The sequence below is a fragment of the Anser anser genome, assembly GCF_964211835.1.
Source record: "Anser anser genome assembly, chromosome: 1".
NCBI classification, from domain to species: domain Eukaryota; kingdom Metazoa; phylum Chordata; class Aves; order Anseriformes; family Anatidae; genus Anser; species Anser anser.
In genome coordinates this window covers 196233828-196258515 of record NC_139720.1, presented here as the reverse complement: position 1 = coordinate 196258515, position 24688 = coordinate 196233828, and the positions used below count along the sequence as shown (strand labels likewise).

The 24688-nt window shown below is 37.3% G+C and overlaps 1 protein-coding gene across 9 annotated transcripts in view; it reads left to right on the top strand.

Annotated features, from left to right (window-relative positions):
- Window positions 1-24688, top strand: part of GRIA4 (glutamate ionotropic receptor AMPA type subunit 4) — a 224548-nt gene that overhangs the window by 123161 nt on the left and 76699 nt on the right. For all 9 annotated transcript variants that reach the window (XR_014578151.1, XM_083820243.1, XM_083820246.1 and 6 more), the window contains exon 4: window positions 9691-9875. Coding sequence is in view for 8 of the 9 variants with exons in the window: in XM_083820243.1 (XP_083676369.1) it covers window positions 9691-9875 (185 nt within the window). In the remaining variant the exon portion in view is untranslated. The remainder of the gene's footprint in view (window positions 1-9690; window positions 9876-24688) is intronic.

Here is a 24688-nt window from a genome sequence, read left to right as displayed (position 1 = left end):
TTTTATATACTGGCTTCAAATCATTCTGATTTGCTTCTCTGAACTCTGTCAAATATTTTAGCATTAATTTTTAAAATGTGGACACAAAAAGAGATTTAGTCATGTAGCAGTAGTCCAACGTCCAGTGTGAAGACTGTGTCATTCTTGCCTTCCTCTTCTCAATTTCTATATATAAGAATCTTAATGTTACCTTAACTGTTTTATAGCATAAAAGGAAAATGTCAGGTCTGCATATCTGTGACTGTAATAGCAAGAATTGTGAAGACATTCAAATTAAACGAGGTTAAGTGCATTTTGCCCCTTTGGTTCTTCTCAGAGGAGGGGGAGAAGATGGTAGAAGGAACAGAAACAATCTCAATTTGTTCATATATCTCATTTAAAAATTCTCTCATTTGGGCCAAAGATATGTTTGTATCTTGATAATTTCTTAAAATATTTTCTTACATTTATTTTTTTCTTGTAAGATTTTGTTCTTTTTGAGGAACTCAGACAACAAGCTGTTTTCAGGATTTACAAGAGAATGATACTTGCAGTCCCTCCTCAGCTGAAGTGCCTGGGAGGTGCAATGATTTTTCAATGTTATTACACTTCAGTAAAAGCCACTATATGAAATCTTTGGAGGTTTTGTGAATTGTTGCTCAAGTCCAAAAAGAAAGAATCACATCTTAATTCTGGGCTATATCAGATGAGCAAGGAGTTCGTTCTAGGAACTGGAAGAAAATCATAGATCATCAGTTTTATCTCCAAATTGTTAGTTGTTTGTTTGATTGGTTTTTTTTTGTTGCCAACTTTTGATTAATTTGTGGTTGATCTTTTTAAAAGAAATCATAAGAGAGACTTATTCCAGACTAATTTCAATCAAGAGATAACTATACTAGAATCATAGCATACAGATTTTAATGCCTCTCTTCCAAGGATGTTACATTTTTTTGAAAAATTAGATACTTGAGAATACAGATTTCAAAGAGATCTTAACTGAAATTTAAAATCAGAAATAATGTCTCTATCATCTACAAGTAACACTTACAGTACGAGTAATATCCTATTAATTTCCTGTGGTATAGTCACCAATAAATACAGATTGTTGTATAGTGGTAGAATTAAGGTTGCCTCTGTCTTTAAACAAATACTTCTTAGTGTGAAGACTTGTTGTTCAGGCAGTCGGAAATTGTTCTTGCATTTTTCTCTCATGTATGTATTAGAAATGGGATTGCATTAATAACTGTAATCAGAGATTGTTGGATATTTTATTTAAAAAGTTTAGTTTTCTAACAAATTCCTGTAGAAAGGAGGCAAAAGTTCTGACATCAAGACCCTCATTTAGTGCTCACCGTCAGTTCTGTCTTAGGACATGGGTATCTTATGGATCAACTGAGGCAGACGACTTGTGGGAAAAAATTGTACGTGACAAAGTAATTAAAGACAGCACCATAATACATGTTACAGACTGTAGATTTTAGTGAAATGTAGAATTTTGGCTTTAGGTATTGCACTATAGAAAAGAAATTTAAGCTAATATTTATAAGAAAGAAATGTTTACAACTAAGGTGAGTGTTTGACAAATTAATAGCAGGAATAAGAACAAATAAAAAAGGTAATAAGCTAAAGATTTGAACATACTGTCTTTTCTTCATATATATATATATATATAAAATACTAATGATGGAACCAAGATGACACATCAGATGACCGGATATTCCGAGAGACCATGTCGCCTGTACAGTATTTGAAAATGTTGGTCTTTGACAGAGAGTAAACCTAGCAACCTCTTTTTTTTTTCTTTTTTTTTCCTGCTCACTGTTCACAAGGCTTAATTGCTATTTTTTAATGTAACAGTTTGTGCAGTTCATCATTTTCTGATAATGCTGTAATTATTATACACAGATTCTAATTTAGCATTCAAAGGTATGTAGTTATAATTTGCTAATATTTGATTCTTTGCTGCTACAAGCAACTTCTGAAGAGCTTCTCCATCTGAGCCAGTTCTAGTTGAGCCCTTTGGCATAGCTAAATAAAAGCAAGGAAAATATAAAATGGTACCAATATTTATAAATGCAGTTGGTGTACATTTGTAATTATGCTCAGATGTATTCATCAAGAAAGCACATAACCTACACATAACCATTGTTTCACTTAATTATTATTTCTTTTCTTTCTTTCTTTCTTTCTTTCTTTCTTTCTTTCTTTCTTTCTTTCTTTCTTTCTTTCTTTCTTTCTTTCTTTCTTTCTTTTTTAAGGCTCTGGTTGCAACACATTGACATCATTTTCTTGTAGCTTTATGTCCTCCTCAGGAAAAAAGGGTTATTAAATACTTTGGGTGAAGTTATACATGCACCACTCTGCAAGATTAAGGGAGAAAAGGACAGAAAGTCTGTGTGTAGACCACTGCTAGAGCTTATCTCAGAGGTGTCTCACAACCTTGAGAAATTATTGAAGGTCACAGACCTCAGGGAGACGAGAAGTATAAATTCAGATCATAAGGGTAATTCCCTTTATCGTCATACTTTCTGAAATCTCTGAATGAAAATAGCAATAGAGGATGGCTAAACTGATCCATTATTTCCTCAGTTTTGTTTCTGATCTATCAGTAATAAAATTTTCCTGGTCACTGACTGTAATAGTGGCTTAGTTCACACACTACATCATAACAGAAAAAATTGAAAGTACATAGAGTTTGAAAAGCAATATAAACCCTAACTTGGATTTTTTAGGAGCAAATCATGCCAGACAAAGCAAATTTCCTTTGTTTTATAGAAATTGAAAAAAAAAAAATGTGTCTCTTTCTAGTAGGATTTTTTACATGGTTTGAACAAAAGTTTACTAAAAGAGCTAAGAAAATTTTGTCGTGGTGAAATTTCTAGAATATGGTAAAACTTGTCACACAGGGACTCAAAAATAAAAGTAGATGAGATTCACTGTCAAATAAGGAGGTATTAAGCAGTGATCCATTCTGGCTGTAGTTTTATTGCAGTATTTTTGTTAATGACATAGATGAAGAAATACAGAATACATTTATTGAACTTGCAGATGATGAAAAATTGAAAGGACTGTGTGTATTTTTGAATGAATTTTCAAAATATATTACATTGTCAGCACTGCACTTCAGGAAAGATGTGGATCAATTGCAGCATACCCAGAGGAAAGCAAGGAAAATTGTCAGAATTTAGACTAAAACATGTTCCACAAGAAAAAAAATGAGAACCTGTTTCAACAAGAGAAGAGCAGACAAGAAAAGAGAAAAAAGAGAGGAAAGGAAAAGAGAAGGAAAGAGAAGGGAAGGGAAGGGAAGGGAAGGGAAGGGAAGGGAAGGGAAGGGAAGGGAAGGGAAGGGAAGGGAAGGGAAGGGAAGGGAAGGGAAGGGAAGGGAAGGGAAGGGAAGGGAAGGGAAGGGAAGGGAAGGGAAGGGAAGGGAAGGGAAGGGAAGGGAAGGGAAGGGAAGGGAAGGGAAGGGAAGGGAAGGGAAGGGAAGGGAAGGGAAGGGAAGGGAAGGGAAGGGAAGGGAAGGGAAGGGAAGGGAAGGGGAAGGGGAAGGGGAAGGGGAAGGGGAAGGGGAAGGGGGAAAAAAAAGAAGAAAAGAAAATGTCTTCAGTTATGTAAAGGATTGCTTTAAAGAAGAAGGAAACAAACTGTTCTTTAGGTCTACTCAGATAGGACAGGAATGAGAGGCTTTAAATTGTGCCAGGGGAGATATAGGTTTGACTTTAGGAAACATCTCCTAATGATAAGGATAATTAAGCAATGAATATATTACCTAGGAAGTTACAGAATCCTCTGTAGAGGTTTTTAAGGACAAACAAAGATATCTGTCTAGGCTGATTTAAATATAATTTATCTGTCTTTGGGGATGGAGGGATAGAGAGGAATAGACGGGATTTTTCTTGAGCTCCCTGTCTTATTTTCCAATCTTTCTGTCATTTTTGTGAATTAGACATGAGAATGACTCAGAACACACCTGTAGTTATAGCTTTCACTCTGTCATCTGAATTATGCGGTTTGTATATACTTTGTATTGAATGATCTGGCTCCAGCTCCAAATGCAGAGAAGGTCAGGCATGTGAATGAGTTATCATGGGCCAAAATTTATATGGTTGAGTTTATAAATCTTACTAATTGTGTTTGAGTTCTGGAAGCAGTATACTGACCAAAAACTTAAACAAAAACATGTTAATAAAAAGGTATTAATCATAATAAGGAAAACTCAAATGCATTCGAGTTGTGTTTTTTGTATTTACTGGATGAATACATCTAATACAATCATGCATCATTCCTACTGTATATTTCTTGTATGGTTTTCCTCGCTGTAGTGTCTGGATTAATCTCACCAAGGTTTGCCTAGATAAATGGCAGGTGTTTTCACTAAGCTTCATGTCTAGACTCTTTCTGTAGTCATTGGAGAAACAGAAAAACACCTCTGAGATAAATATCTAAGTCAAAAAAAAAATCTTTTTAATAGGATATCCATCTCTCTTGTGGAAGCCTGGATGATTAACTCAGACAACTTCTGAGACACCTAGAGTTAAGTGACAGGAATCCAATCCTGATGGTCAAGTATATTGTCTTATCCATACCAAATGATTTGATCATTTATTCTCCACTTCTGCTGTTCTTTGGATTTATAACAAATGTATTTTTTTATTGATCCTAATATGAATTCCAATAGACTGAAGCAGCTTTCATAAAACACCTCCAGCATTTCAGTCTCTGTGGCTATAGGGACCATAGCTAATTTGGGGAATGGAATCTATTCCTGCTAGAAAGTTACTTGGACCAGAAAGAGAAGAAAATAAATTTGCATTTCTGTGATATGCAGGATAAGATGCCTGTCTTTGGAGAAGATCTGTATTCATCAAGGGTATCTTCTATTCTTTGGCCCATAGCAGAAATATATTGCATATGTTTTTTCCAGGTACATTAACCTGTTAACTTGTGTCAGTCAATATTGTCAGTCTACTAGCCAGAGTAAAGAACAGTAATAATATACAAATAATGCACTCTGTGCGTCATAGAAAATTAATACTAAGTAATTTTCTGCCTAGTAGTTCATAAGCACGAATTATTACTAGGGTGCTGTTGTTTGGAGCAAGCAGCCACTTTGCTAGCTCTCTTCTGGCAAAACCATCTGGAACGACTGCACACACTTGGAGGGGCAGAGGAAAAGGTTTCCCAGAATGAAAAGGTTTCTGGAAGATGAAAGTTATTGGAATTCTAATTATAACTCTGTAATTGATCACTGAAATATTTCTGGTGAAAGCAAACAAGGAAGCAAGAAGTAAGAAAAGGAAAGAAAATGAAGGAAAGAAAAAAAGCCAACCATGTGCCTTCCAGCAGAAAAATGAGTCAAGAAAATGCTTCTCTGATTGCTTCAGTTTATTCTGAATACATTGAAGAGATTTAGATATCAGATTATCCTTTTCATTTAAATGGAAATAAATGACGTTAAGTCATTGACTACTGAAATGAAATTGAATGGGGGCAAGCTTAGCTGGTACAGCAGAAGACACAAAAAAAAGACCTGAAGGGCCACTGAATTTTAAAATCAAAAAAGATCACTCATGATTTCAGCTACTTGGAGGGAAATTGCGAGGGGGATAGAGTCCCCTATCATGGCAGTGTATCAGCAGCAAGGAAGAATCCTGGACCTCCAAATTCATGCACTTATAATGTGCCTTAAACACTTTGGTCTCCAGCAGATACTTCTCAGTCTCTCTGAAGAACTACTAATCTCTGTCAGAACAGGTATAAGACCAGGTACACATCTAGCATTGTTTCTCGGTAGCTGACCTATTTTGCAATGGAAAACATACCTATGCGATGAAGAATGAGGAAAGCAAGGTTAAAAAACATCTGAGATTTTGTTTGTAAGGTATTTTGCTGCAGAATCAATCACAATAAGTAGATATTTTGGGATAGGCATCTTCAGGTCTGAATTTACAGGAAAAGAGAAGAATAGCTTAATTAATTAATTAATTTATTTATTTTCAACATGATGATTGTGTAGTAACCTTTTGGAAAATAATAGCAGTTTGTTAGGTCACCGCAATCCCATGTGACAATAAAACAGAATAGGAAGAAGGCAAGGAATCAACAAAATAAAATCTTTTCATACTTTCCCTGTCTCAAGGTTGGTTCCAGGGTATTGAAGTGGAATTGCTATTACTGAACATTAAGCAGTTGTCAATAGAATCTGCATTTGAGCAGTGATCTGGGCTTCTTATCACAAGCAGTTCACGGACTTCTTATCACAGGTCATATGAGGAGAATGCCACGGGTTCATAGCCTCATAGAAAGGAAGGAGAAGGAATTCTCGCATATAGCATCCTTGTATTTATGAAGGACTTCACCTACGTTTCCAGGCAATTGCAGTGGTATTTTATCTTGCTCATAGATTTGCTAATTAAAAAAATAATAATAATAAAATTCTCCTGGAAGGACCAGTAGTTTGTTGAAGACTTCAAGGCTTCAACCAGTTATGCTTGGGCCCAGTAATTTATTTTTTCTGCTAAACAATTTATCTGCATTTCAAGGTTGAATTAGTTGGTGAGGAAGGGTTACCATATATACCTCCGAGAACTTTTTTTATTTATTGGCATATGCCTAAGCATTTTGTAAAATAATGTTTTAGTGAAAAACATTGATTGTGTAGCTCAGCTGATAGGAGTTAGCCTTTTTTTTAATTTGCTTTTATGCAAGCAGTAATATTTCACAATACATGGGATGGAATGTATTCATATCACTAAACCTCCAGAAAAATGAATCACTCATCTGTCTGCAGCATAACTGAGGATAAACAGCAGATAACCAGAAAATAAATACTTTTTAGGCCACAGCTGTAAGATTAATGTCTGCTGTCTTTACTTGGGCAAACATCTCTTTGAAGTTTAAAAATTTTGTCTAAACAGAGACACTGCACTGAGTTTCTGTATTGATAGAATTACCCCAGGTTAATTTTTTTTTCCATATAAAATGTTTCCAGCACTGCATACAACTCATTTTTTCTCTGCTAGCTGTAGCCAATTATTTTGGACAAATAGGCATTCTCCTCTGCATGTGTAATTTTTATACCAACTGAGCCTGTGAATGTCTTTATTCATTCTGTGTAAACTCCACCCTTGTCAGTCTGTTGTATTAAAAAATGTTCCTGCACAATGAATAGATGAGTGCACCACGGATTACCTGCACAGGGATTCTGAACTCCTCTCATGGAGATGTTGCACCATATCCAGTTACTACAGTTTAGATGTATTATGCTGTATGTAAAAGATTTACTAACATGAAAACTATGCCTGAGTGCCAGCTACTGACAAGAAGCTACAGAAGCTTGAAATGCCTAAAAGAAGGTAGTTGCTAATGAAATATGGCAAGTCAAACCTTGATCCAAGGTAGAAAAGCTTTTCTATGTGTTTGTCTGATATTTGTCATGCTTTATGCTGGGATAAACTCCCACTTTGATCAAAACACATCTTAGTAAAGTTGTCAAAATGAAATAAGAAAAGAATGAGGGGATGTCAATTGCTGTTTCAAACACCATTCATTCTGAATCAAAGAAAATGTTAATTTGTGTCAGGAAGCTGAATTATGTAAATGTTGACTGTGTTTGTAGCAAAGACCAAGTCAAAGCTACAGTGTAAATGAAGCAGGAACCCCTTTAACACTGGAGTAGTTTTAATGTACATCTATATATGGAAATGAATAGGAAATGAAGCAAGAAATACAATGTTTGGGAAAGAATCTTGTCATGATTTGCAGAGATAATTACAGGCAAAAAGGAGATTGAATATAGCAACAGGAAAAGCAGAATAATTATGCAGCAATTAACAGGAAAGCTGTATGGTTCTTTGAAAAAAATAGCAGTCATCAGGTTAAAAATATATGCTGAGTACAGAAATGCTTTAATAGTCAATACATCAAGTATTCGAATTCATTTCCTAAGATAAAATACTGTTTCATAAAATAGATCTCATCTATAAGATGAAATATATTTTGCAGTTTATATATTCATTATGTTTGTATTTTTATCTTAAATATGTCATTTGAATTGGAGGAAAAATAAAATGTTAATTTCAGATTGTGGATACATAGTGTAATAATAAGAAGATGCAGATTTAAAGTTAATGTTTCAAGGACTGCCAGGAGCCAGTAGAAAAATAACTACTCCTAGATTTGCAATGGAATTAGTTTCTTATGTCCTAAAATCTTCATATTCTGATAAAAACTATTACTTGCTTTTATTTTACTGGAGGCAACCCTGGTTTTTGGTGTTTTTGTAGGTCTTCTACTTTATTAGTTAGCAATAGCACAGTCAAAAGTACTCTTTCTGAAATGTAACATACAAGGATTTCTCCTGCAATTTAGGGAATCTCAGGTGGTACCTTTTATGGGGAGCCTGTCATGCAGTGGCATCTTCAAGTGCATTAAAATGACAACTGGGGCTCACTGTGCTCAGGCACGGGACCATCTTGGTGAAAAGAGAAAGGAGACACCACTGTGTATCCACGTCAGTATAGGATAGTTTTCAAGAGGTGAAATCTTTATTTTAAAGCTAGTGGGAACAATTTATCCAGATAACAATTAAAAAGACAAGGTGTTTTGCGTTGTGGTTCTGGACAGAGGGACATCCTCTGAATTGTATCATTTATATCAACATGTCAAAAAACGTCTATCCCTGTCCTTCTTAAACATTGAATCTGGATCTGAGGTGTGTAATCTTCATTGCTTTATGCAAATTCACTATTTACTATAGATACAAGATGGAAGAAGACATGCTTCCCACTTCAGCAATTGTCTGGGCAAGTCAAGATTAGGTGTGCAAGCTGTCCTGAGATAGGTCACAGGCTCCTCTCCTGTCTCTGCACTGCACATCCCCAGTGAGAAAAAATTAGGAGAGGGAACAAGGTGAGGGGTACACTGAGGCTGCAGGTAGTGAGCCTGCACTGTGGGTTTGGTGGGGATGCTGCCTTTCCCTTCTATGAATAGGCTCAAAGATGACAATGAGGACATCAAATAATGATAAAGAGCAGTAATCCTGACAGTAGTAATAATTAATGCCTCTGTGGTGCCCTTCATTCATTGACCTCTAATCACTTTGCATGCATTGATTAAAGCTGTATGGGTTCTCTGAAATAGATCAATACCATTTTTATTTATATGTCTTTACTGCCATAAACATATATATATATAAAAGTATAAACATATGAAACAATAAATTCTTATCAAGAAGCATTAAAAATCACTTGGCTTAAGTGTTTTCAAAAAACCCACCACCAACAACAAAGAAACAACAAAGCATCTGAATGTCTAATATACTGGGTTTTAGGATACAGATCCTCCTGGTGAATGAGGGGACTCAGGCATTTTCTTTGCTGTTTCATGAGAAATGTCCAGATATAGAAATGTGTATGAAACCAACCTGAGAAGCCGAATGGTTGACTGGATGAGACCATGTGTATAAAGCATATGTAGCTTTTCCATAATGCTGAGAATCATTCCAAGGATTCTGATCATAGCAATTGTAGTTTTCATTGCTTACATAACGTGCACTGACCATGGCTAGCAACTTAGGTAGGGATATAAACTGTCTTATTCCCTTCCCTGCAGGAGCAGATATTAAGAGTCATAATATTGATTAAGAACAATTCCTATTTAAAAAATACAATAATTGTGTTACTAGTGTATTGTGTCCTTTTCTTTTAGGTTATTCAATACTTCAAGCAATTATGGAAAAAGCGGGACAAAATAGCTGGCAAGTCAGTGCCATCTGTGTGGAGAATTTTAATGATGCCAGCTACAGGCGGCTTTTAGAAGATCTGGACCGAAGACAAGAGAAGAAATTTGTAATAGACTGTGAAATAGAGAGGCTTCAGAATCTCTTAGAGCAGGTAACATTCTTTTTAATGTCGCTGTAAGCACATTACTGAAATTCCAGATGAGATACCAGTGTGCATTGCCTTTTGTTTATTTTCTCAATGGAAATGAGATTGCCTACTCTTTCCTTTTGTTTTTCGCCATGGGCTGACATGTGTACATCCACTTGCCGACTGTTTGCCTTCCTATAAAATTCTTGTCATACCAGCCAGTGCATCGGCACAGTGAGCCCTCCCTTCCCCAGCTGGCAGGTCTCCGGGCAGTTGGGGCAGCTGCACACTTGGCTTCCCAGCACCTCCCTGCCTGATACAGCTTGCATCGGGCTCTTAGGGCTGGTGGAACAACACAACACCACAGTGTTGCTGCATTACCATGATGCCCTCAGCCTGTACCTTCACAGGGGAAAGAAACCAGTCTTGTTTGAGAAAAGGAAAAAAAAAATTATTTGAATCCAGTATTGCATATTACTTGCAATTCACAAAACTATGCATTTCTAGCTATAAAGTCTTTAAACTCATTATTGCATGTATTTCCAGCTACAAAATACTTCAAACTTATTATTACACATATTTGAACTGATAGTTTTATTACCTTAGCAGAGTGTTTATGAACACGAAGAAAAGTAGAATAAAAGTGCTGTTTTGCTGGGAAAGAAGGTCAGGTTCTTCCATTCATAGAAAGCTGCTCTTGTGCAAAGAAAATACTGGTCCAGACAGATGGGTTTGCACTGTATGGTACCTTTACTGGTGTAGGAACCTATTGCTATATAGTGTTCATAAATGTTGGAAAAATAAATAAAATAATGCTTTGAAAAGAGCATTTTGCCAAGTGACGGGAAAGTAACTTAGGGTTAACTCGCTGCTTCTCGCATGATCCCACACATGAGGTTGCAAGTGCAGCGTTCAGCACCCGGTGCTGCTGCAGGGAATGGGTGCCATCTGCTGGTGGTGGATCCTCCCCCGCCACCCTGCTTATCCTGGCTAGCGCGTTAGGGACTTCTGAAATTTTTCTTGTAAAAACGTTCACAATGCGTCTGCTACCGAAGTCATAGAAATATAAAATGCAGTTTGTGATGCAGAAGTACATAAAATAATCCTCACAGACATATACACGTCACATTTGCTTTCACTGACAGAAGCTAGAGAGAAACTGAGCATTAATGGTATGGCTGCAATAACAAGGACTTTTTCTACGACTGTTGCCAAGAGAAAAATAGATAATGCTGTATCACTATAGGCATTCATTTGGCTATTTTTTTATTGTGAAAGCCATTATGTTTTAACACATGCTTTCTATAGTTTATGATGAAGTCATCAAGTTCAGCCTATGTTGTAGTAAAACAGAACACCCATTTGGGCATCTTTTAAAATATATTTAGAAAAATAATATTCCCCTCAGTTTTGTGTGTGTGTGTGTGTATGTAGTTTCTTCTACACAGTGTGTAAATGTGAATTAGAAAAAGTATGCTATATTATGCCATAAATTCTGCATACACCCACCATCCTACATAGGTGTATGTGCAGAGTATCCACTCAGTTGCACAGCAAAATGAAGTCACCCAGCATTCAGCTCTCGCTGATCTCAGCCGTACATTTTATTTCCTTCCAGGAGCTGCTACTCATTTTTTTTCTGGATAGGCCTCTACATAGTCAGTTCTTTTTGAGCATAACCTGTGCTCTTTGTTCAGATCATACAGAATTGAATTGGATATTGATTTTAATGGGATTATGTTTTGACCTCGTCTGACTTCATAAAGGTCTGGATTTTGCCTGCCTAAAATAGGTACTTAACATGGCAAGTAATAAAAATGCAGTGCCTGGCCTCAATAGGGTGAGTCAGATACTGTGAATTTGGCTGATGGCTCTATAGGACAAGCCCGAAAGCTGCTCGAGTCCTCTTTCCATTGACTGAACTGTGGGAAAATCAAGGGTAGGAGTTACATCCAACTTACAGCATGCCTGTATCTTAGCCATTCACACAAACACTTTTAGGAAGTGATTCATCTGGCTACTGTTTAATTTTGGATGGGATTAATTTTACCTAAGAAATTAGCTATTTGGTATTTGTGCTGGTGTTTATTCAAACCTAAGTGTAAAGCCTTTGCCCTTAAATCTACACTAATGAAGGGAGAGAAACTGGTATGTGGGCTATTGGACTTCTTCTCTTCTCAGTAGTGACTACTGATATAAATAAATTTACACTAGATCTAATTAAATTGGAACATAGATAATTCAGAATATTTCTGTAATTTGTCCAGGTCATGTGAATTTTCTTCTTCTGCTCCAACACCCCTGGAGCCTCGTCTTCATCCTCCCAAGGGAAGGTCACTGTATGGGCAGGAATGATATTGTAGCCAGGCTAGGTGACGTACGCGGTGATCTGTAGCTTTACTCTCTAGTGTGGAGGTCCTGGTCTTCCTAGACCAGCTCACCTGTGGGTAGGCCTGGGGTGCTGTGCTTAGCCACTCTTTTGGGGCTCCAAAATGGAAGCAGTTTGCCTTCAGAGGTCAAGTGCTGCTTAAGGATGAGCAGTCAGAAACCTTCTTGGAGATAAAAACATTTGCAATCTCCCAAAGACAGGAGTGAGGCAAAAAGAGTCTGGCCCAATGTAGAAAATGCAAAATAAAAACAGTTTTAAAATATCAGCCTCTGACTTTTTCATTGTGTATGAGGGCTTTTATAACCTGTAGCAGACAGGGTAACCTCACAAATGGACTGAAAGTTGGAGTGCTCTTCCCTGCATACACAGAGGAATTGATTAAGCTTCAGTGACTCTAATTAACTCAACTTTTTTACTGCCTAGTTCTCCCGTAATTGAGAGTCTAAGTTGTGACTATTGTAATACTTTGCAATGTACAAGTAAATGTTCTGCAGAACATTTAAGAAAAGTAATTAAATCTCAGTAATGAGACGGTAACTCAGAGTACTTTGCCCTTAAATCTATGCTAATGAAGGGAGAGAAACTGGCTTGTGGGCTTGTGGATTTCTTCTCAAGTGACTGCCCATACATACACACATTCATACTTCTCATGACTCTGGACCTCAAGAAATGAAGACTGGAGACTTTTTCACTGGCTGTGTTCAAAGAGCACTGCTCCCCTCTCCATATCTGGTGCCCACTTATATGACCTGGAGTCTTCTGCTCATTTTCCTCTCCCAGCTGCCCATCTCAGAAAAATAGCCCCTTGCTATTTCTTCATTTCTTCTGCAACTTTAATCTCACCATTTTCTATTTTTCTTTTGCCTCTTGTATTTTTCTTAGTTCATTATTTTTTCTCATTATGTGTATGTAGAAGCTGCCTTCACACTCCAAATTTGTAGCTTGTCTTCAGGGAAAACTTGTTCTCCTGGAATCCAGTGATGTATCTGAAATCCAGACTGTGCACACACCAGGGTGTGCATTTTCCATTACATGGTCTTCCTTTCAGGTTTATACACTGCTGCAGTGAGGCTGATGTTTTGGGCAAGGGCCAAACCTATACTCACTTTAAGGGTGAAGTATGGACAGAGGGAGTTTCATTGTCAGATTTCCATTCTAGAAAGAGGTAACAGGGCCAGCATTAAATACAGGAGATGTGTTCAACCTTCCTGCAAGTACTTACATCTGATTTACTTGGATTGCCCACAACAAAGGGTTTCAGATCCATCCTAATAAAATCACACAATGGTTTTCTCAATAAAGCTATACTGTGCTTTGGTCATGCTCAACCATACTTGATACTGGAAATATTTGGGGGCGGTGGAAACATTTTGTTTGGTTTCTTTATTATTGCCAGTTGCAGTGGCTCAGCTCAAAATGCTGTTTAAACACACCACTGGAGCAAGGCATCACTTTGAGCAGGGTCACAGGGTTACTTTGCTTCATCAGTAAGACAGAGTCTTCAGCCTATGTGAGTCAGCACATCTCCACCTACTCTCAAGAATCTACTGTAACTTAAGTGAACCAGGATAATATTAGCTCCTTTTCAGACTTTCTTGTAGGGGTAGTGAAAGAACACCCTACCTCCTTAGTATCTTACAACAGCCATAAGAAAACCTTTTTGTTGTCTCTGAGTGAGACTCCTCCTATGTACTCCTATGTCAGACCTCATCATTCTGCAACCTCAGGCTATAAAAGACAATCCACAAACATCAAGATCTTTACCATAAGTTTTTCTTTACTTACCCATTTCCATTCTACTAGAAAAGACTACACAGATGAGAAGGCAGAACTTTAACTTCTCAATCTTACTCTTTCTAATGCACAAGTTTGACAATTACGAAAATCTAGAAGTTAATGCAAATGCAGTGCAGAAGGGTCTTAAGTTTTTGTTCCGCAAAGCAGAAAACGTCATATTTTCTAACAACTAGGTTCATGAGTACTGTAATTATCACCATATGAGAGGCTTGTGTTTACCACCATTTAGATTATTACCTTTACAGTTTTGTACTCGTGCTCCTCATGCAAGTTCTTCACGCTCCAGAAAGGAAGAATATTGCTCATACAATGAGAAATTGCAGACTCTGTGGGATATCTTCCCTTAGAGATTCCTAATTAGCCCTTTCTTTTATATGTTTTCCAGAGACCACTTTTCCATCCAATACCACAATACAGAGAAGCTATGATCAGTGGTTCCAATACCATTGCATTGTTTATATACGCAAGAACCTCAGAAGAGGAGACTAATTCAATAAGTGAGAGTTACCTGACCGTCCCCACTTTTTAGTTCATTTGTGGTCAGGCTTGTAGTATCTGTGAAAGAATATTTGGAAGTTGAGAGCAGCTTTAACTTGTGTTCTTTCATATACTATGAGGCATGAGCTCTTGAGTAAAGGTGTGCATTTTTAGCAACATAATAAGTACCATTACTGTAGGAAAGTGTGGAGGATACAGTGCTAGGGCTGAATTTAGTATCCTCTTGCCCACTGCACCTATCTTGTTTCTTTCTAAATTTTTCTGGCAGAAGATAGCATCTCTTCCACCAGTGTTAATGGATTGGTGTTGTATGGCTTTTCTTCAGAGAAAAGATAATTTATAGGAATTATGTTTTAATACCAAAAAAGGACAAACATCTTCTACAAGTTCCAGTTTAGGATGAATGCTCCATCCTCTAGTAAAGTCTGGCCAAGTGGTTCTGGCTTGTAGATCAGGGACTCCAAAGTCTCTGCCTCTTTTGCAAATGCAGTTTCAAGTTCACTTTCCATTATTTCACAACTTGGACACTGGCTTGCATCGCTGGAGCAATTTTGCTTTTTACCTTGAAGAACATTTTCCTCTTTAGCAGAGAGAAAATGGTGTACATGCACTAGTTGTGTAGATAATGTTCTTAAAGTTAATTTTAACAGCTTCTCTTTCCCTGTTACAACTTTTGGTCCCACCATGTCTACTGAAAAAATAACTGTCTTTCCCTAGAAGGAATGTATGTATATATATTCTGTATTTCTCTTTGTGAATTTTATCTAAAGTGTGTTATACCCTTGTTGATTTCAAGTGCTGAAGGAAAAGACATGCAAAGAGAATATAATTAATTATAAAGTTGAATAGTGCTATTTCTCATGAAATGGGGACCATTTCAAAGTTTCATATTAGTGTTTATTCATTGTTTGATTTGTATCTTTACAATCCAAAAATAGGAGAATGAAGCAATGGTTGGAATTATCAGAACAGTAAAAAGTGAAGGCTGATACCCCTCTGTTTTTTGTTTGTTTGTTTGTTTGTTTGTTTTGTTTGTTTGTTTTGTTTTTCTCTTAGACCATCATTACCACCAGCACCATAAAAACAAAATTTTTCTCCAAAAAATGTACTGAACAAGCAGGAAATAGCACTTAGTATAGCTAATTAAGAAATATGTGAAATTTGGCTGGCCAGGTAGTATGCATGTGCTGACTGGTGACCTGTCAGACAAGAGAGATAGTACCTTGGCATTTCTTATCCCTTTGGTGGCAAAAAACAAATGGATCTCTGTTTTCCACCTAGCTGCCAGTATTAATAAGCACTGTACAGGCTAAATTTGTTAGATGTCTTAGATGATGTCTTAGAGGCATTAACTTCCTTTCAAATATAGCTGAAATTGCCCAATGTGTTAGAAGATATTTTACTGGAAAACTGATAGGCAGATTCACAGACAGCTCAGTTGCATAAATATAACTTCTGTAGGAAACAGGACTAAAAATGTGTAGCAAAATGAACACATTCAAGAAAATGTCCTGTCACTTTCTTCTAAGATGTACTTATATTAGTTAACTGGATTAATTTACCTTTAGTAAATATGTGTCCTAGATTTCTTTTGTTATTTATTCATTTGCTAACTTTCAAGCAAGAGTGAAATGTAATAAAGAGATGAAATTGTGGTCTGATTTAGAGAATAACATAGAAAACCATTTTGAAGATTTCAGTGAAAACTTATGTTATTTGTTCAACCATTGTATTTGTTCTTTTTACTTTTTCAGACACTAATAACACATATTACTTACTAGAGAAGCATACTGTCATTTGGTCACCCATAGCTGATCGCACTACTATTACTTACAGTTTATACAGTGCTCAAAAAAGTGGTCAGATATACAATGAAGTCAATACTCCAAATGGATTTTACAGTTAAGTTGAAAAGTGTAATAGAAGAATCATTTAAATAGTGATAGATAGTTTTGTTAACTATAAATACTTCAGTCTATTTTTGTTGGCCTTCCATTGCTTTTTCTTTTTGTTTTTAATCCAATTTAAAAAATTAAAACATAAATTATATGAGGAAATTTTCAAAAACACAAATACTGAAGTTGAAATTTATGGTCCCCCATTTATTTTTCTGCCAGACTTCTCTCTGTCAGCACATATTAAACACCACAGAGCAAATAAAGTACCGGGAACAAGACTGGAGTCTTACAGCTCTGAGATGTGTTTTTAGGCAGATTTAGGACCTGTTTTTGCAATACAGACTGTGAAGTACCGATGTGAAGAGACTTATTTTATGAACAGTCATAGAATAACAGAATGATTGGGGATGGAAGAGACCTCTGAAGGTCATATGGACCAACCTTTTTCTCAAAGGGGCTTAGATCAGTTACTCAGGGCCCCACCTTGTCAAATTTTGAACACTTCCAGGGATAGAGATCTCAGCTTCTCTATGCCTTGTTCCAGTGTTTGACTACTTCATGGTGAAGATAAAGAACTAGGAACTGAATTTAACCATGTCTGTAGGATGACCTTCATGCAGAGCCTAGCAAAGTAAAGGGAAGAGCACATGCTAACTGTAATTGCATTTGCTTAACACTTCTGTTTTTAATCCAAAAAAAAAAAAAATGTTCCCACACCTACTCTGTGTTTTCCCAGGCTTTTTTCATGTTCACTAGTATTTCCAGTGTTTCTGTATCTGTTTACATTACAGGCACATACATAAACATGTGCACATAGCCATATACAGGACTTGATTCAACACAAGAAAAAAAAAAATAAAAATAAAAATAAAAATAAAAATAAAAATAAAAATAAAAATAAAAATAAAAATAAAAATAAAAATAAAAATAAAAATAAAAATAAAAATAAAAATAAAAATAAAAATAAAAATAAAAATAAAAATAAAAATAAAAATAAAAATAAAAAAAGACTCTTCTTTCTGCAACAACAGCAAGGAATTTCCTTTTCCTTTCTTCTGTTTATCTCAGCTTCATCCTTTTCCACCAGTCTCCATCCCACAAAGTTCACACCTCAGCACTCCATGTGTTAAAAGTCTTCCAAGGTGTCCACTGTGAGCAGCATCTTCTGAATTTTGCATAGTGATTCAGTTTTGCTGTCAGAGACCATCAGTCTGGCTCCTGCTCTGCCAGACAGCCTGATTCCAGTCTTTTTTTTCTGCTCTGCCTCACCCCATAAAAACTAAATGGGATGTTTCCCAGTAGATGGGCACCACTTCTCTCTGCTCTGTCAGCACTCTGTATCAGCAAGATCAAGCCTCTCTGCTCATCCAGGGCTGTATTCGCCTTTAAACACAGAGGAGAAAACTGCTTTGCAGCATCTGGCATGTGTTTAATGCTTCAATGTACACAGCTGAATTTATACGTAGTAATAAAAAGAAAGTTTATTGTGTTTTGTAATATTAAAAATTAAAAACAGGTGTAAAGTTGTCACATAGCAAAGTATTGGTATTGTTAGCCTTGTGAGAATTACAAGTCAATAAACTCTAATTAATAGCATCTAATAGCACAGTATTAACAAGCATGACAGGGAAGTAGCTGCACAGTATCTTGGACTCTGTTCATAGCTGTCTAACTAACTCTGTTTTTCAATGTATTGTTTGACATCACTGATCCTCAGCTTACCCTGCCTTAAAGAGCCTTGAGATATGCAGCCAAAAAGTACTGCGTAAGTGTTAGCACTCAAAAACAAATCTCTCTGATGAGTAAAATAGAGCAGGCTGTCACTGCAACAACTGATGATTATTATTACTGGCAAAATGAAAGTAAATAAATATGTGAGTGGAGAGAAATAAAGAAGCTGACATATTCTACTCCTTGGTCTGATTGTAATATTTTGCCACTGGCATGTTAAACCTGAAAAAGCAATGTTTGACTGCTGAAGGTCTCTATATTGATCAAGTTTTCAATTTTTCAATCGAGTTTTCTGTTCTGCTGTTTTTAAAAATCTATTTTTTCTTAATTTCCAGTGTGTCTGCTAACTGAAGATAGCAACTGACATTTTTACAAATGATATTTAGAAAATTGGCATAATTAATTGTGAATAATAAAAAATAAATTAAAACATGATACTTACAGAAAGGCAGAAATTTTCCATGCACATGAATTCAGCAGAATATTAACTCAGTTATTCCTCTACAACTTCCTCTGCTTTTTCTGGTTTTCATGATCACAGCAGCACATGAGCACAGAGGATCACTAGCACAACACGTGCACATAGTTATCAAGAGATCTGTATTGCTTTTACATGCAGTTTACTTTCATAATGAGGATTTCTTTATTCTTTGAGTTAGAAATACCATGGACTTGTCTAGTCTCTTACCATCTCCACACTTCCTGTTTATCCTTTTGATTTACCTGAACAAAATATAGGCTTAGTTCTGCTCACACAGGACCACAGAAGCAGACCATTGGCCAAAGACCTTGGTACATGCACAGCACAGTGCAATTTGGGCCAGTAGCAGCGGCATTGGACTGAGGCTGCTTCAGGGCCATAGTAGCAGCACTCTGCGTATGTCTCCTTAGTCCAAAGGGATTGGACTTTATGAATTTTGGAGATTCATAAAGTGCTTTTTCCTCACCATTCCTGTCCCTCTCTGTTTGCTTTTTTCCCTAGAGTTCTATAGAGCTGCTTGTAAGCAACACTGTGATGTCAGTGCAAACTGATAGCTCTTCTCCTCGAGGCAGCCAGCTGCCAGCACCGCCACCAGTGTCTTCCTCACCCCATGCAGTCAGCAGGGGCTCCCTGAAGACATTCATTTTCTATGAAGCAGCTGAGATCTCGCACAGTAATAGTCCCACACTGCACAGTAATACAAACATATTTTGTCACTGCACTGCAAACTGATGAGGTTTGGACCCAAGAAATAGCTTATTTCAGTTACTGAAAGAACAAATAGGCAGTAGAAGACAAAGGATGAATACAAATGGTTAGGGGGATTCATAAAGTGACCTTCTTCTTACACCGTTCCTCTCTCTCCCCGCCTTCTTCATCCCTGCAAGCCTGCATATCCCATGTACCTCTGGGAGAGCCTGTTGCAGGAATAGGCTTTGAATGGAAGCAACTTCAGCAGCAGAAAAAACAAGCAACTGTATTCCAGGCACTGGCTAGCAGCCCCTGAGCCACCTCTCCAGGTTTTCTTCCCCGGAGGCTGCCTGTGCTGCACAGGGCTCGTGCTGATGCACAGCGCAGAAGGGGACATGACAATTTGTAAGGAGACACTTCTGCTATGTAAGCTGCCTTCTTTTACATCCTATCTTTTGATTTTAGGCTGTTAACAGTCCACGCTCTTCCCAACACTAGCAGCCTTTTGTGAGCACTAGCTGTTAAAATTAAGCTTATTTTTCAATTGCTTTTTTATGGCTTTGTAAAAAGTTTATCCTTGGTTCAGATATCGTATAAAATCCCATTGCAGTCGTGGTTTATATCTTCACCATTTCTGCCACAGTATTTCAGGTCAAGTCTCAATCTTCTGTCTTTAACAAGTCCCCACACTTTTTATATTGTGTTAGACAGACTTCATTTTATTGCATATGTTCTTTTTCTTAAGGCAGCAGATTGTGAGACAAAACCAAAGAGGAAAACCTTTGTTAAAGTCCCATTGGTAATGGGCAGCTATCATCCTTTGAAGAGATTTAACTGAAATTAAGTTCTTTTCACTTCAGCTTTACTGACCTTCATCTGATGGAAATCATAATGAGGGACATTTCATGCTACAGAAGTTAAGTATTCTTTTAAAATAAGTTATATACAACATCAATTTCATAGCAGTAAAGAGACGAGGATGACTTGGGGCCTGATTCGCTGCTTAGACACTGATGTAAGTCTGGAAATTGTTTTATGAAAATTCATGGACTTGCCAGTCGTGGGAAGAAGAGAGAGAGAGAATCAAAGCAGACATTGGTAGCTCTTATTTTTGATAATAGAATAGTTCCTGAATTTCCTAGACCAGGCCATTGTTCAGCTAAACAGAAAGAATGGTGTTGTCTAATAAAGTCAGAAAGTTCATAGTTGTGTGTAAAGACTGAGTTTGATTCAGATCTCCCTGGTTCTGCTTTTATGGCACTTTAAAGTCAACAGTATAATTCTAGCTACTTTTGATTAGCACTGGCTATCGATGACGTGAGAATAAGGCTTTTTCTTAATTGCAGTATAATAGATCAGCAACTAAAAATTCTCCTAATGTCCTGTTCCTTATAGGTTCTTATGCGTAAATGCATTTAATGTGAATGCTTTTCAATAGAGCCTATAGTGATTCATATATTTTATTAAATATAAATATTTATAAATATACATATCTAAATATAAAGTCCACCTTTTTTTGTGGATTTACATACACACACACACAATAATCTTTGTGGAAAAAAAAAAAAGTTGCATTAGATTCTTAAACAACCACGATAGGCTTATGGCCTGAGTATTTCACTTTGATTCTGTGCTGCCGCATTTACCGAAACAAAGGACTCAATAATAGCATGAGTGTTGGTTAGTACATTCAATTACTTTCGTTGTTTTTTGTGTTAACGATAATTTGGGGAGCAGATTGTGTTTTCTTATTCATTCTTCTTCAGAACAGTGTTGATTATTTAATGATTTCTTCAGTTCTACAAATGAGTTTAAAAGAGCTCCAATTCTATGTGCTGGCCACCTTCGTCATTGAATTAAAACATGCAAATCAGTATGCAAAAGTCAGTGCATCATCCTGCTTTTCCCCGCACTCATCCTTTCCCAAAGGCGTCACAATTCAGTTCACCATTCCCAATGCTTTCTTCCCCAAATCACCCTGGAGGAAGCTGAGGTCACCTTAAACTCTCACCACAACAAAAGCCAGGAGTAATGTGTGTGTGTGTTGTGTTAAGGACAAGTCAGGGTGGGAATATAGAGCAAAAGTGAGTATTTAGAAGATTTAAGTGAAGTATTATATGATGGGAAAAATGGATCTAGTCCCAGTTGCTCAGGTTTCCAGCACTTGTACACTTTTGGATCAAAGCATCCTAAGGCAATGTAAAGGCCATGCATAAGGTCCCCCTTTATTTGCAACATTAGCACTTTTATGGAGTATCACTGCTTCTGTGACCCGTCTTCGGTGCCTGGCCCTGTTGCGGGTTCTGTGGCCGGTTGGGGTGGAGAGCTGAGCCAAACCTCCTGCTCCCTTGGCAGGGCCACCACAAGTGCCTGTGGCAGTGTCACCTTCTCTTCAGGACCTCTCTTTTGAAATGAAGATGGTTCTCGCAGCTCAGCCTCATGCTGTATGTGCATCTGCCACCTGCCCACGAGTGCTCGGGGCTTCTCTAGGAGGGTGGCACCCACAGGCACACTGAGCATCTTAGTTTGCATGAGGAACATGCTTGTTGAAGTTAATCTCCTAATTGTGGCCATTTACTGTACTGTGTATCACATCAAGGGTGGCCTCTAAATATATGAATTTGGTTTTTTTTTGGGTGATGCCAAAGGAGAAGGTGCCCGGAAGCAGCCCGGTTGTATAACAGTTCCCATTGTGAGTTCAGTCCAGGGAGCAGGTTGGAGAGTCCAGAGTAAAACCGTGAACTGTGCTTGCTATGGAGGCCAGCTCCTTAGCACAAACTCTTCTGCTGTACACATCCTGTCCTATGGACTTTGCTTCTTGCTAATGGAGATGTTAGACAATGTAGCTCTGCCCTTTCTCTGTATTGTTACTGAGCTTGGCCTTTCAGTTCTGAATTCAGAAGTGTATGAGGAGGCACGTGGTGTTTTAAGGTGTCCCCAGAGTTAGTGAACTTCCGTAGCACAAGATTTATGGAACACGCTATAATCTGTCAAAATCCCAGTCCTCTTTTTCCCTTTCAAAGCAGATTCTCTGGTTCTTTTACATCACTTCTCTTCTCTGCCATAGAAGAAAAATATTCTTGATGTGTATGGGATGGTTGAGGTCTCATCTCAATAAAAGACTCCAGTCACTGCTAGTAAAGAATAGAAAAGGAAAATGTTAGAGGTTGGGGAGCTCTTCTAGAAGCACCTTTTCATGTTATGAAGGACTTAAGTTCATTGTCTGAATTTATCTCCGTGCAGTGGCACATCAGAAAGAAAGGTAGTTCATCAGGTAGTGAGGATTCACATCCTGTTTTATAGATCATAAGCTGCACCTTTAAGTATTCAAGAGAAAAAGGTGACTACATAAATTTTGGATACTCAAAACTATAAGATGCTCACAGAAAGCTGTTTTCACTAAACAGGCACTTTTCCCCTAAATCATTAGCAATTCCTGGTTTGCAAATTATATGTGCTCAATAACCATAAACATTTTCAGATTCAAAATCAGAACTGTATTTAATCTTTGTAGAAAATGCGAGCCATATAACATCATTTCTCTTCTCTATCTGCGTGATCAACATTCTTAGGGTAAAATTTGTCTCAGTTAACATTAGGGATATAAAATGTAGGTGTCTACATCAGAGTTAATCATCATCAACTCTTCTTCTAGTCAGTGGAGAAAAATAAGCACTTTCAGGGCACAAGCTGTCTAATTAATTTTAGACATGTACTTTAGGATAAGATGAATCATTTCCTCAAAGTGCCTGCTTTTTCTACTGACTTTAAAGGAAGTGCAGACAACTAGATGATACGTAGATGTGTACTTTTATTACCTACCCTTAGAGACAAGTATTGAGAGAATACACTGAAAAAATATATAATGTTTTTTCACAAATATTCTGTATTGTTCACATTAAATCTGTGAATTCTGCAGTCATTTCTATATGCATTTGCTAGGAACAAGCACAGAAGCAAACCCATTTAATGATGTGCAGTATTTAATCATTTTGACTATGTGACAACTACGGATATGTATCTGATGTACCTCAACAGTTGCAGGTTGATCTTGTGCTTGCTTATTTGACTGAAACACTGCAATTATCATCACAATTTTTGTTACGAAACCAAACCAGGGAACAGATCACAACGGGTGTTAATTGCCAAAGCAACGTCAACTCCCAAGAGCTCAAAGGGAGCTGCAGTGATTTGTGCAAGCTGAGGATCAAGCCCACAGTTATCATATCACGTTCATTTTAAATCATGTCAGCCCACTTATGTTCAAACTGTGATGCTGTAGGTGTTCAAAATGTGAGTTTTTAATCTCTATCATTTTCCCTGTAGTAGGAATGCAAATGCGTTTTCATTACCATGGATAGTGGAAGCAGTACAGATGTAAAAGCATTATTGGTGTCAGAGATTCCATCTCTGTGGAAGCCATTCATATCCCTCCTCGTGCCAGCAGGGATTTGAACTCTGTATAATTGGGGGGGGGGGGGGGGGGGGGGGGAGAGAGAAATTTTGACAGCACCCACCTCACATGTCTTGAGTATACAATATGGAGAGGTGTGGTATCTCCTTCTTCTCCCCTTCCCCGATAAACTGGTAGCAATGGTATTTAGTTACAGATCTTAATGGGAATCTGACTGGGTCCAAAATGAACATTGTTTTGATATGAAGGACTGACAATCTGGACGATCTGGGGAGGTGTTTTTTTGTTGTTGTTGTTGTGTTTGTTTGTTTCTGTTATGTTTTGCTTTTTTAAAACTGATCATTTTAGCTACAGACTGAAAAAAAGAAAGTGATTGAGGTTGGAAAGCAAGAAGAACAAAAATGATAACAGACATCGCTTATTCACTTTATTGCTTTAAAATAATAAAATTAACACAGTTCTGACAAGATGCTTATGCCACTTCACTTGGAATTTCCCTTCCACTCTCTGCAGAAGCAGATTGACTTACTGGAACCACAACAGAGTTGGAAATCAAGCATTTCCAAGTGTTAATACAGGTCCTGGATCCCTGGGTGTCTTTGGCCAAATCATTTAGTCTTTCAGCAAGTCATGTCTCATCTCCAAACTCTGATGCTATCTATTTCACACTGCACTGGTGAAAGGGTCTGCCAGTCTTCATGAATGTTCTGTCTTTCAAACATGGGACATGGTCCATGAAGGCAAGAAGCTGCCAACTCTTCAGAACAGTCTAGAGTTAGGATTTTCAAAGCAGGAAAGGAGACAGATCCATAGTTTCCCTATTATTTATTAAGTAGCCATCATCACATGGAAAACTTTTGCCTGTATATTGTTTATTCATTTGGAGGGAAGTTAAAATGCTTTGTGGGGATGAATGCATGAGAAGAAAAAAAAAAAATC